The sequence below is a fragment of the Acanthochromis polyacanthus genome, chromosome 9 (assembly GCF_021347895.1).
Source record: "Acanthochromis polyacanthus isolate Apoly-LR-REF ecotype Palm Island chromosome 9, KAUST_Apoly_ChrSc, whole genome shotgun sequence".
In the NCBI taxonomy this organism is placed as follows: Eukaryota; Metazoa; Chordata; class Actinopteri; family Pomacentridae; genus Acanthochromis; species Acanthochromis polyacanthus.
In genome coordinates this window covers 35,410,099-35,422,407 of record NC_067121.1, presented here as the reverse complement: position 1 = coordinate 35,422,407, position 12,309 = coordinate 35,410,099, and the positions used below count along the sequence as shown (strand labels likewise).

The 12,309-nt window shown below is 43.0% G+C and overlaps 1 protein-coding gene across 1 annotated transcript in view; it reads right to left on the bottom strand.

Annotated features, from left to right (window-relative positions):
* The window catches only part of zswim5 (zinc finger, SWIM-type containing 5), a 76,121-nt gene extending 66,546 nt beyond the window's left edge, over positions 1-9,575 (bottom strand). The window contains exon 1 of the mRNA XM_051953260.1: positions 8,981-9,575. Coding sequence (XP_051809220.1) covers positions 8,981-9,509 — 529 coding nt within the window. The 5' untranslated portion in view covers positions 9,510-9,575. The remainder of the gene's footprint in view (positions 1-8,980) is intronic.
* Between the last annotated feature and the right edge of the window lie 2,734 nt (positions 9,576-12,309).

Sequence of the window (12,309 nt, the reverse complement as noted above, 5' to 3'; positions counted from 1 at the left end):
CATAATAGTCTAGTCTGCAAGCCTCACTGTTCCCTTTCAAGTCCAGCCTCTCTCTGAGACATGGACAGAGGCCAAATGTGTACAACGACCATGGTAAACACACACTTGTACACATACAGAAAGCCAATAAAAGACAGGTGTGGAACAGTGCAATAACTGAATACAGCAGGCTGTCAGCTTCAAGAGCTAAAAGGACAAGGCCACCATTGATCTCGGCTGATAATTGCACACCCACCACCCAAGGTAAAAGCACTAAAGGTAGACACACAGGATAGGCAGGCATGAGAACAGGACAAGAGTAGTAAAAATGTGTTTGCACTGTGTTTTATTTTATACACACACACTGGTACAACCTTCATACGCACAAGTTGTACAGTTACACAACTGTTAAAAAAAATAGGAGCTGTTGTTGAGGGACGGAGCTGAGCAAACAATACCAACGGCAAAGAATGCCATTTTTGCTTGCTACTGCAAACAGGGCCGGAGTGGAAATGGCAGAGCTGGAAATCGCAGCAAAAAATGTGGCTGAAACACCTGAGGCCAGGTATAAACAGAGAACACATCAAGGGAAAACCTGAGAACAACACGAGAGAAACTCAAGTATACAGGTATGAATCATGTTGAGATGTTATACCTTTGCATTGTAGATGTTTTTTGGCTTTAAAGGAATAGTTTGTCATTACTTTAAGGCACTACTTTCTACTTAGAGACAGCAACACAAGGCTGATTGTATTTATTCTGCTGGGAAGCACCTTCGTTTGCAGGAATCTGAGCAGAAGCCTCAGAAAAAATGAGAAAAGATAGTCCAAGTATGAATGAAATGAACTGGTTTCTACAACGTGTCTTTCAGCTACGTGGATCAGCAAAAGTGATGAAAACGAATGTTTCTTGCAAAGTGAGGAAAGATGGCAGGAACTGTTCACATGGGAACAACGATGCACGCTTTCTGACAATGTTTCCTCAAAGGAATTGGTAGGTGTTGGTTGTTCACACGAAAAGTAAAGAAAAAAACAGAGGGCATGAAGGAAGAGTAGACCTTTCCTACCTCGCCTCCACACGCCTGAGTAATTGCTGTGTGAAGTGGGGGTGCTTGTCGGAGTTTCGTGAAGTTACAGAAATTGATCAGTGTTGGGAAAGTGCAGTGAAAAGGGGTGTCAATCTTTCTGTGAGCCAAAAAGCACTTCAATATCTGTCAAAAACATATCAGAAGCAGCAAACCCAATGCTGTTAAAACCAATAAGAAGGAGGAAGCCAAGTAGGAGAAAAGTGCAAGACAAGTGCAATGGCGATTTCAAAGTTTTGACAAAGAGCTTTTACTGCCTTTGCTGACGGAAAGAGCAGCTTTCCTGTGAATTTGCTGTAAATTTGCAGCTTTCATAAAGGCGGAGGGGGCTGCACCTTCACCTTGCAGCAAGAAGATCCCGGTTCAAATCTCGGCCTGGGCCTGGGATCTTTCTGCATGGAGTTTGCATGTTCTCCCTGTGCATGCGTGGGTTTTCTCCAGGCACTCCGGCTTCCTCCCACAGTCCAAAAATATGCTGAGGTTAATTGATCATTCTAAATTGCCCGTAAGTGTGAATGTGAGTGTGATTGTCTGTCTGTATATGCAGTCCTGCGACAGACTGGCGACCTGTCCATGGTGTCCCCTGCCTTCGCCCGAGTCAGCTGGGATAGGCTCCAGCCCCCCTACGACCCTACTGAGGATAAAGTGGTGTGTAGAGAATGGATGGATAAAGGAGGAGGAGAGCATGTACGCTGTAATGGATGCTGATGATGAAAAAAAAGCCACAGGTAGACATATATTCATCATAAGTATTTATCTTTTGTACAAATTTGTTTTCAGGATAATAACAAAAAAAATCCAGAAAAATCAAGCTTACTTTGAACTGTCAGTAATTTTCTGTTGCTAGTTTTGCTGCTGATGACAGATCATGCTCGGCACTCAAACCATATCAGTACTTGGTGTTAAATGAAGAAAAAATTCCAAGGAAACGGATTACAGCACCAGACCCGCCGTCAAAGTGACAAGAGCACTTAGCAACAACGCCGAGACAAAAGAAAGTGTGGATAAGCGCTGTTTGTGTCTCAAATGTGATGTACAGATGGTGCAGGAAGCCCTCGAACAGCAACCTTCTGATTAATGATTTTATATAATCAGGACTCGTGCACTCTCATCCACACACGTGCGCACAGGTACCTCTCACTTTGATGAGTGCAACAACAGAGAGTCCTAATGGCCTCATCCTTCACGAGCCTCTCCAAGAGCTAATAAGAGTGCAGGGATGATTTGTTTTACCGATTTTCTCTGTTCGAGTGTGGCGGGCGTGGAATTAATTACACTGATTAAATATTGTCTGTCTGTTTTGTGCACTTGGGAAGGCCTGAAGACAGACCATGAGAGAGTGTGAATGCCAGTCGGCGCGCTAAGGGGCTAAAGTTTGGGCTTACAATGCCGTGAATACATTCAGATGAATAGATATAGAAAAACAAATGCACTTAAAGAAGAAGTATACCTGCTTTTATTGATTCATGTTCATGCACAATTACAGCTGCAATGAAGGTTAAAGCACTTACAAGTTCGAAATTTCCTTCTTCATATGAGAACAGGTTTTTATAAATCGCTTTTCTAAACACACTTAAGACACAAGAATGAAGTTATACTGGTGTTCATAAATTAGAAAGCAAAACATACTTAAAACACGAAGGAAAGGAACACAAAAAGCTAGATTTTTCCGGAACTGCAGCTAATAATTCTTTGTGCATCTGTCACTTTTCAAATTGTAAATAGAATTTTATCTAGTGTTGAAAAAGAAAATGTCAATGAGAGCAGCTTTAAAGCAAAATCTGAACAATGTCACTGCGTTGAGCGATGCAAAAGTGTAGCGCACTAGTCAAATTCAATTTAGTTGAACCTTGACTGCTGTGCACTGTGACAAATACCCATGTGGTTGACGGAAATGAGACATCCGGCAAAAAACAAACAAACGAAGAAATAGAAATAAATGATGTGCAGGGGTCCTTGGTGTTGGAGTTACGTTCCTACTGATCTACGTAAGCCGATTTTTGCCACAAGTCAGAACTCTGACGAAAATGTAAACAAAGCCGTTACGTGCATCACAATATCGATCAGTTCTTCAGAAAAGTGAATACCAGTGACTTTCATGCATGTATAAATCATTTTATAAGAAGATAACACAATATTGTAACAGACTGATATTGTTGTTGATGCTGAGGTTTCAATGTTTACCTAATGTCAGTGAACGACCTGTCATGTTTAGTTAGCTCACCTCTGATTGGCTCAGAGTCAGCAGTAGTGTGTGTGTGTGTGTGTGTGTGTGTGTGTGTGTGTGTGTGTGTGTGTGTGTGTGTGTGTGTGTGTGTGTGTGTGTGTGTGTGTGTGTGTGTGTGTGTGTGTGTGTTGCTCTGTGCCGGTGTGTGTATCAAGCGAAAGAGAGCTGGGAATGGCAGCTAATTCTGGAGCTAAGTTATGGGTTTTTTGTAGTTATTTTGGCGTTGGTTACGGCCCACAGTAGCCTGTATGAAGGTTCAATAAACAACCAGAGAGCGAGATAAAGCCTCCCTCATTCATCACAGAGGGTCGCTACAGTATGTTGCACTGTTTTTACAACTTGACTGATGTTTGTCAGTGTTTCACCATGTTCCAAGTTTCTTATTATATCTGATTTCACTTCCATGGAGATGGCTTTCCTTTTCTTTGAAGCGCTGCAATCAGAAGAGTCCGACTTATGCTTGGGAGCCACAATGAAGGGCAAAAAGTTAGCGAACGTAGCACAATCCAACACGGCATACAAATGGCAAATGTAAACAAAACCGTCTTATAGCGCTGCGTCATGATTTATTCATCGTCTCAGCTCGTCAACTAGTTCCACCTAATTGTTTACGATGCAACGTCGAAACGCTGTAAGTTAATGACATCGTAAACCGAGGACCCCTTGTATATGTCTGAATTCCCTGAATTAAGACAAATTTGTAATGGACCCTTCGGACAACAGCTCTATTTTAGAAGGTTTCAATCAAAATAGGCATATCAGGTCCAAATTAACAGCCAGGTAGTATGTAATAAGCATGAAGAGGTCAGTAGGAGCAATGTTAAAGCGAGCAGTGAGCACAGTGCATGTTGCATTGTGTGTTAAAGCTCTGTAACACAATACAAGTGCGCACCGCCCGCCAGCTCATACCGGGGTTCGACCTCTGGGAAGTTACTCAAGGTTACCAGGAAGAACGAGAACCAACATCCCGACAGTGTGGAAAACACTGCTGAGTCGCACACCCAGAGCGGCGTCCTCAACCGCCAGACATCTTTCTCACTTATGGCTGCCTTTTTTCCAGCTTCCCCCCCCGTCCTACTGTCAGAAACCACCAACACTTCCTCAACCAGCAGCAGTCTCGCACATGAGCATGCAGTGGGAGCCGGAAAGTAAAGAAAAAAAAAACTTTAAGATCTCGTTTTGGCCCGACTAACAGCCCTTTACCATGAGGGAGCGCACAGACAGAATATGATTAAAGTGCGAGTCATCTTTTACTGATGTAAGTTACAGAAACAGAGAGGGGGAGGATGAGTGTGTGAAGGACATAAAAGAGGCAGATAGAAAACACATGGAGCTCGGTGTAGGTTGATGATGGAGGGAAAAGAAGAAAAGAGACCCAAAAAAAGGAAAAGTGAAACTGAAAGACAGGATGGTGATAGAGATGTGAAAGGAAAGATGAAAAGTGTGCGGTGTCAGTGGACTTAGTCCTGAGACTCGAGTCAGGAAGAAAGATGGGAGATGAGGCAAGCGAGGATGAGCTCACCGCCTCCTTCTGTCTTTTATCGCAACGTGCTCTTGAGAAACCAAAGAGCGGATTTACACCAGAGGCTCGCAAGCTTTTCCACAACAAGGAACCCCGCGGCCATTCTGCCAGGAAATTACATCTGAGGAAATACTGGCAAGACCAACCATCCTCCACACACACACACACACACACACACACACACACACACACTGTGAAAAACTGAACCAACACTGAGTAAATACAGCGATAACAAGGATCTCCATAGGAATAGCAGAAGTGAAACATTTGTAAGTGATAGGAAACACAGAAACTGATCCAAACTGATGCTCTTTTCCATATTTCATGGCGGAGTTCATCACAACGGTATCTTTTGTACCGTATAATTGACAGATTATTCAATCTTGAGTACCATCTCTATTGGACATTAATCAAATGATTTAGTTGGGCCTTTCTGTTTGGCTCTTGTTTTCTAGTTATTTACAAGGAAATTCATGCATGCAGCTTACAGACAGTTATGGGAATTCACTGATATTACCTGATCCAAGTAGAAAAATGTCACTTTTAATCAAAAATATGACAAAGAAATCAAACATTCCCATCGCTTAATATTGCCTAAACAGAAACATTTGACAATGCTCAAAATTTAAGTGTCACTTTTAAGACTTTTTAAGGAGTTTCAGGATCTCAAACCATCTCTTTACTGTCCCATACCCTTAAACCCTGTTCAACTTTCCTGCCTGACTTTGTGGGAGTCACCGACGCTTCAGAAGGCGTCAGCGACCCATTACAGCTTTATGTAACGTCGCAGAGACAGTGACATGCACACACATATGCAGCCACCCCCCCCCCCCCCCCCCTTCTTTCTGTGAACAAGGGGTTTTTCTACAGCTGGGTAACAAAGCATGACCCAATAATCCCAAAGCTTGACTCAAAGCTAAAGAAACCCCCTCGTTCCCTCCCTCCACTTATATCCCTTCCTCCCGCTCTCTGAGGACTTCATAAAGGCTCTCTGGCAAAGGGGGCTTCTGGGCGAACATGTGTGTGTGTGCAGGGTATAAGGCGAGGGAGGGGGTTACAAAAACAAGCACGCTTTGCTTTGATTATTCTAATTATGACTCGGAGCGAGGAATAGATTATTATGAACACATGGACGATGAGTTCTTGATGAGCTCACATCGCTTCAATCCGTCGGCATTATCGTTAAAAGAGGCTGACGTACAAAGGCCTGCACTGGTGATGCACAAAGGGTAAGGGGCACCTAAGGGACACACCAGTCAACTCATTTCTTAATTGTCGATGCACACAGAGACGCTTTTAATGACAGAGATGATGGGTTTAAACCGAAATGACTCTTTCTTTTATTGTAGTATTACTCAGCTGGCTTGAGGGGGTGGTTAGATTGTGCAAACTTTGAAGGCAATAAAGAGCAGCAGCTAGAGGCGAGCTGGCAGAGAAACGCTACGTCCAGTTTGGATTCCACAGCACCAGATCCCGGTAAAAATTACCTGATAAAACAAGAGCGACTCCAAGTCTTGCTCGAGGCACACCGACTCTGAGCAACACGGGACGAAAACAAGTCAAAAGATGAGCAGGAGTTTATTGGAACATGAGCTCCTGCTGTGCTTGTGATAGCTGTGAGGAAAAACTAAAGACAATATTAGCTCTCATGAAAGCCTAGCTTGTGGGCTCATCACATCTGTATTTTCTGGCTTTCCGCTGAAACAAATGCAAAAGGAGTTCTCGTACGAGTGATGGATTTGTAAAAGTCAAACGCGTAGCATCACCCGCCTCAGCCTCGACGCTGATGCAGACAGATGACTCCGTCTTGACTTTGAAGACTAAATAAAGATGTAAATAACCCACAGATGTGCTTTGTTTTGATGTATAAATGTAGCTTGAAGCCCCCTCTGAACCATTTATATGCAAACCATGTGGTTCAAAAGTTGAACACAAGTCTTCCAGACTGCAATTCCCCGAGATACCATATTTCAAACCATGCATCATCAACATGCATGTGTCGGCACGCAGCCTGGTCTCATTCCCCTGCAAGTTCCTGTAACACAGTACAGGAGACATGTCCACCTCTCTCTCCTAAAAGCAAGTACCGCCACTATTTTAAATCATATTATGCAACGTCAGGTGTAAGCAGCCTTAGGACTGTCATTTACAGCTGTGTAACACTATCCCAGATGAGTGCAATGTGTGTGAGCGTGCTCGGTTGCCCGACCTGTCGAAATCTAGCCGTGAAAAAAAAATAAAAAAACAAACAATTGTTCTCCTGTTTAGTCACTCAGCAGACCTTCCACAGCAACTGGTTCCCATGGTTCACAAAGCAAAGAGCAGGCCAAGTCTTATCTTGATGTCACACAGCTATTTAGCCCATCTAGTGTTTTGTTGACAGAAAGACAAAACCATGCGGCTGCCTGCGAGGATTGACCTTGAGGGAGATTGGAAAGGTATCGCCGGTGAGGCAGGTAGGACTGGAAGTGTTTGCTCACGGGTGTATGCTTTGTTTTGCTTTTTTTCCATTTGTCTTTCAACTGAAGTTTGCACCTAGTGAGACGCAGCTTCTCAAATCACTGAACACACATTCGGCATCATGTGCCACCAACGATGGCCTACCTGAGTGCTTGCAATGAAAGAAAGCATCAAAGTAGGTCATTAATAAGAACTTGCTCGGGCACCTTTAACTCTGATTGTGACTTACAAACAGTCCTTGCACAATTTGAAGCCCAGGGGCAGTCAAAATCAGACTTTCACAACTTTTACTGACTGTCAGAAAAAACAGGCAAAACTTATCAAAGCCACATCTCACTGAGAGCAAATTTCATATTCATAAATGTCAGTTATGGGGGTGGAATCAATGAGCATTTGTGAAATGCAATTACAAGCAGCAGTCTCTGAGCAAAGCAGCAGCCACAGTTTGCAGCTTTTCCCCCCTGATACCTTGGAGCAACATGAAACCCCAGACAAGCTCCAGTAGCTCTCACACCATATGGCCTGAGGAAAAAAAAAAGAAAAGCCTCCCGGTAACCATAAAAATGCTGTTTTTGACTATGCATCGGTTTCATCCCATCAATTCCCCCAGTGTCTGGGCTGGTTTTGTGGCCGTGCAGAGCCGGAGGGAGAGAGGCTGAGAGTAGGGATGGAGCTTTGCGGAATGGCCCTTTGTTTGGAAACAGCCTCTCTCTGCAGCGCTGGAAATGCGAGACGCGTATCGATCATTTCAACTGGAAACCTTTTGTGTTGCTGAGAGGCTGCGGGCAAACGCACGAGTGAAGGGGGAAATTTCAGGTGTTTATGTTTTTTAAAAGCGGCCACTAATGGGTTAACTTTAATTGTGAAAGCAACACAAATACTCCCACAACGTGTATTTTCCACGCTGGTGGCGACTGCGCTCTTTGTCCGGTCCGACCAGCAGCAGCAGCAGTGGCAGCAGCAAATAAACAAAAAGCTGTGGGGGATTTTTTCGGATTAACGTTGGATTAATCATAGTAAGAGACCCAATAACCGCCTTTGTTCCTTGCCTAAGCCACCCTCAACCGATGTGGAGTTGAGAAAAAGCGGCTTGTGCAACGGGGGAATTCGTCACAAACAAAAATAAAGCCCCGACGCTATACGTTGGCTCCTTTTGTATCCGCGTCTGTCAGCCCTCCTCCTCCCCGCCTCCCCCTGCCTCACCGCCGGGCTCCGGCCAGCCGTCGACGCGGAGCCCCGGAGAGGAGCGAGAAAAGTGCGGATAGTTGCCCAGACGCGGCTCGGGAGGGGGGAAAGCGAGTTCCCGTAAAGGCAAAGCTGGCTTTAAACGGCGCAGTACCCCGCGGTAGAGCCACGGAGTAATGAAAAGCTACAATAGGAAGCCCTTTAATTTTTAAACAGCAGCTGGTCGGCTAAAGCTAGCAGGCAGCCGTTTCTCCGCTTCCCCTTTCTCACAGCCCGATAAAAAACTCACAAAATATACAATAAATGTCCACTTTTAAGTCTAATAAAGTGATAAAAACTGATAAAATCAAGTGTGGGCTTAAATGCACCGAAAGGAGACGCTTTGCATACTTTCCGCGATGGCAGGGAAAACTTCCATCAATCATCCCCAGTAAAGATCCAGCAGCAGCGGCGGAGACTGGCCAGCAGTCCTCGGTATCAGAGCCAGAAAAGAGTCGCTGTAAAGAAAAATTATTCCACTTACCGACTTGTAAAACGTTTTCCACACAGCCGGTCTCTAGCAGCCTGATACCCCGGCGGAACGGCAGTCCGTCTCCCGTTCCCACTGCTCCGGCTGCCCCGACGGTAGCCGCTGTACCGACGGTAGATCCTCCGCTACCACCGGCGGTGGCAGCTCCGGACCCGGCACCTCCAGCTCCAGCGGTAGCCGCGGACGGACCCTCCTCGCCGGCCACTCGGCACTGAAACGAAGAGTACATGCATATCTCCTTTTCGTTGCGGGGGAAAGACCAGTAGACGATGCGTCGCTGGACGGGCTCCGGGATCCGCTCGAAGCGCTCCTCCACTCTCTCGAAGGCCCACTTTTCCGCTACTGCCTTCGCGGCGCAGTCCAGGAGGGACTCCGGGGAGCGGTACCGGGAGCCGGGCAAGCCGCTGCCGTGGCCGGGCCCCGGACCGGGACCTCGGGGAGCGGGGCGAAGGCAGGGTCGCTTGCTAGCCGGTGGTAAGGAGAGGAGAGGATGAGGCGGCTGTTCTCTGCGTCCTTCCGCCATGGCGAGCCGATCAACACTGACGAGACGGACGGTGAGCGGACACCAAGCAGCAGCAGCAGGCAGGCAGCCGATACACACACACACACACGCGCACGCACACGCACGCACACGCACGCACAGTCAAACCACACAGCATCTCAGGCAGGAGTTCCGATCTCACCCTGCAAAATACAACACAAATACAATTTTACAGCATATTACTAAACAATAACAACACAAAACTCTCACTGCACGTTTTGGATTTCTATATATGTCCATTATAAAACTATTTTGAGAAATTTTATGTAAAAATAAAAGTGTTTGTCGGCGTGAAAACCTGGATTTTATTATTAAAATGAATGAAATGCCACCTGCAAAACGGATGAAGAAGGTTTAGACCTTTGTTTATATGATTTACTCTGTTTATTACTACATTGTTCTTAGCAACATACATGTTATGACTGTGTCACGTTACTTAAAATATCGCAAAATATCAGCATATTAATATTATATGTATATTATTATTATACGTATAATATTTATATGTATATTTGTAAATAGACTGTTTTTCACTATTTTTTAAGATGTCTTGCGCTGAAAAGGAGAAGCTTTACAATGTCTTTATACATTGTGTAATGACAATAAAGCATATTCTATTCTATTCTATTCTATTCTATTCTATTCTATTCTATTCTATTCTATTAATAACTTTATTTGTATAGCACCTTTTCAAAACAACATTACAAAGTGCCTTACAATAATACAACTCTCAAATTAGACAAATAATGCAAACAAATTCAAGCAAATAATAGCTGTATTTTAGCTTGTTTTTTTTATTCACTCCTTACAATATCTTGAGTAAATAACAGTACAAACATGTTTATTTTCTAAATATGTTGAACTTGAATCTCCAAAGATGCAAAAATCCAATTTTGAGTCTTCAAGTGCTTTACGGCAATAATTAAAGAAACAATGAAAACAAATTCAAGCAGTTAAACAAAAAAAAATGCTGCATTTTATGATGTATTTACTGTATTTTTGCTCGCCTTTATTCCTCTAAGGTAGAATTATTTGTACTGAAACCGTCTACAGTAAATAATAATTTTTTTAAAAATGACCCATTTCTAAAGATGTCAAACCTCAAGCTGCAAAGTCAACTGAGATATAGATGAAAACTCACATTTTCAGTCCCAGGGAAATTTTTTAACTTTTTTAATAGTCACGAAGCATTTTCAGATGCATTTATTGTATTTTTTGTATTTATTGTAGATGAAAGCCCCTCAAAAGATGCAAAAATAAAATTTACAGCTACAGGAAAATATTTAACCCCATAATCAGACTGGTTTCTCTTAATTCCTGTTAGTTTTTGTCATCCTGGGATTTTTAAAGTTGTGAAATCAACCATTTTCAGTCCGTTTAGGTCATTAACTGAAGCACAGTGAAACATTTGAGAAAAATTAATTTCATTATTTCCTCTTTTATTATTATTTTTCCTATTTAGATGCATTAGATCATAAGAAGCTAAGCCATAGTTTAAGTCTAAATATTGAATACCATGCAGAGAACCCACTGATTTCACACCCCAAAGTCATTTTTTATCATTCATATTTGCCTTTGTCTCCCTTTTCTACACAGCTTTCTCCTTCCATCAGTCTCTGAATGCTTTAAAATAAATACAATTCTTCGGTTTTGATGTTCTCCACTGATACTGATGCTGAAAATCACGTTGAAAATTTGCACCGATCTTTCAGTGTTTTATTTTAAAATCGAAATATCTGGGTTTCCTGTCTCTTCGCCTGTATGTCTGTGCGACTTGATGCAGTTTGGTAAAGAGAGAGAAGGGGGTCAGTAGATTGATGGGAGGTGGAGGATGCTGCGTGTCACTAACCAACAAAATAACAAAACACTTCAGCCTCTGAGCAGTGTGTGCATCAGATACTTCTGTCTGATCTGCTGTCATGTATTCAAACATTTTCTGTTATTTAAACAAATGAGTGTTAGCCATCGAAAGCAATCATATGACATAATGTATAGAAACAAACAACAGTGAAAACTTCTGCTGCGATTTCTCCTTCAGGATAATTTTCTGTTCTTCCTCTTGAAATGACAGTGAGTTCCCTGACATGCTCGCATTTTTTACTCCACAGCAGAAAACGATCCCAGCCTCTTCTCATGAATAACAAAGTTATTGTTTTGCTAATTAAATTCGCACCATTATGTTTCCTATAAATATCAATTACCTCCGGTCAGCAAATACACGTTGGCTTGAATGGGTGCAGCATGCAGACCGGAGTCTGTTTCTCTCAGCAGGACACAGAGGGTTTAACTTAATACTCCGGCTAAAGCTTATTTCACATCAGAATGGAGACCACTGCTCATTTACCTGAGGCTATACCTGAATGCTAAAGACTTCAAAAGCAACTAAGCAATTTCATGGAGAAAGAAATCCGGAAAAGAAAATGGTATTTACAGAAAGGCGCACAGTGGGGCTTATCTTTATCCTGGTATAATTTATGACCCCAAAGAGACTGACTGAATAGAATGAAAAGAAAGACTGATATGGTCATTTTCTTTGGCCAAAGCAGAATTTGTGGTCCTGTTTGTCTACAGTTGCGGGTCTGTTAATGTGTCAGTCCACAGCACCAGGGTTGTTTGCGTGAAAGTACAGGTAAGACTTCGGAAACATTTGATTTTTAATATATTTTTATTTGACCAACATTTTTTTTTTCCTGATTGGAAGTTACATAAACAAGTGGCAAAAGCTGGTAAGACATTATGTTAGAGATGTTTGATTACATTTTTATCACGTGTAAGACTATAC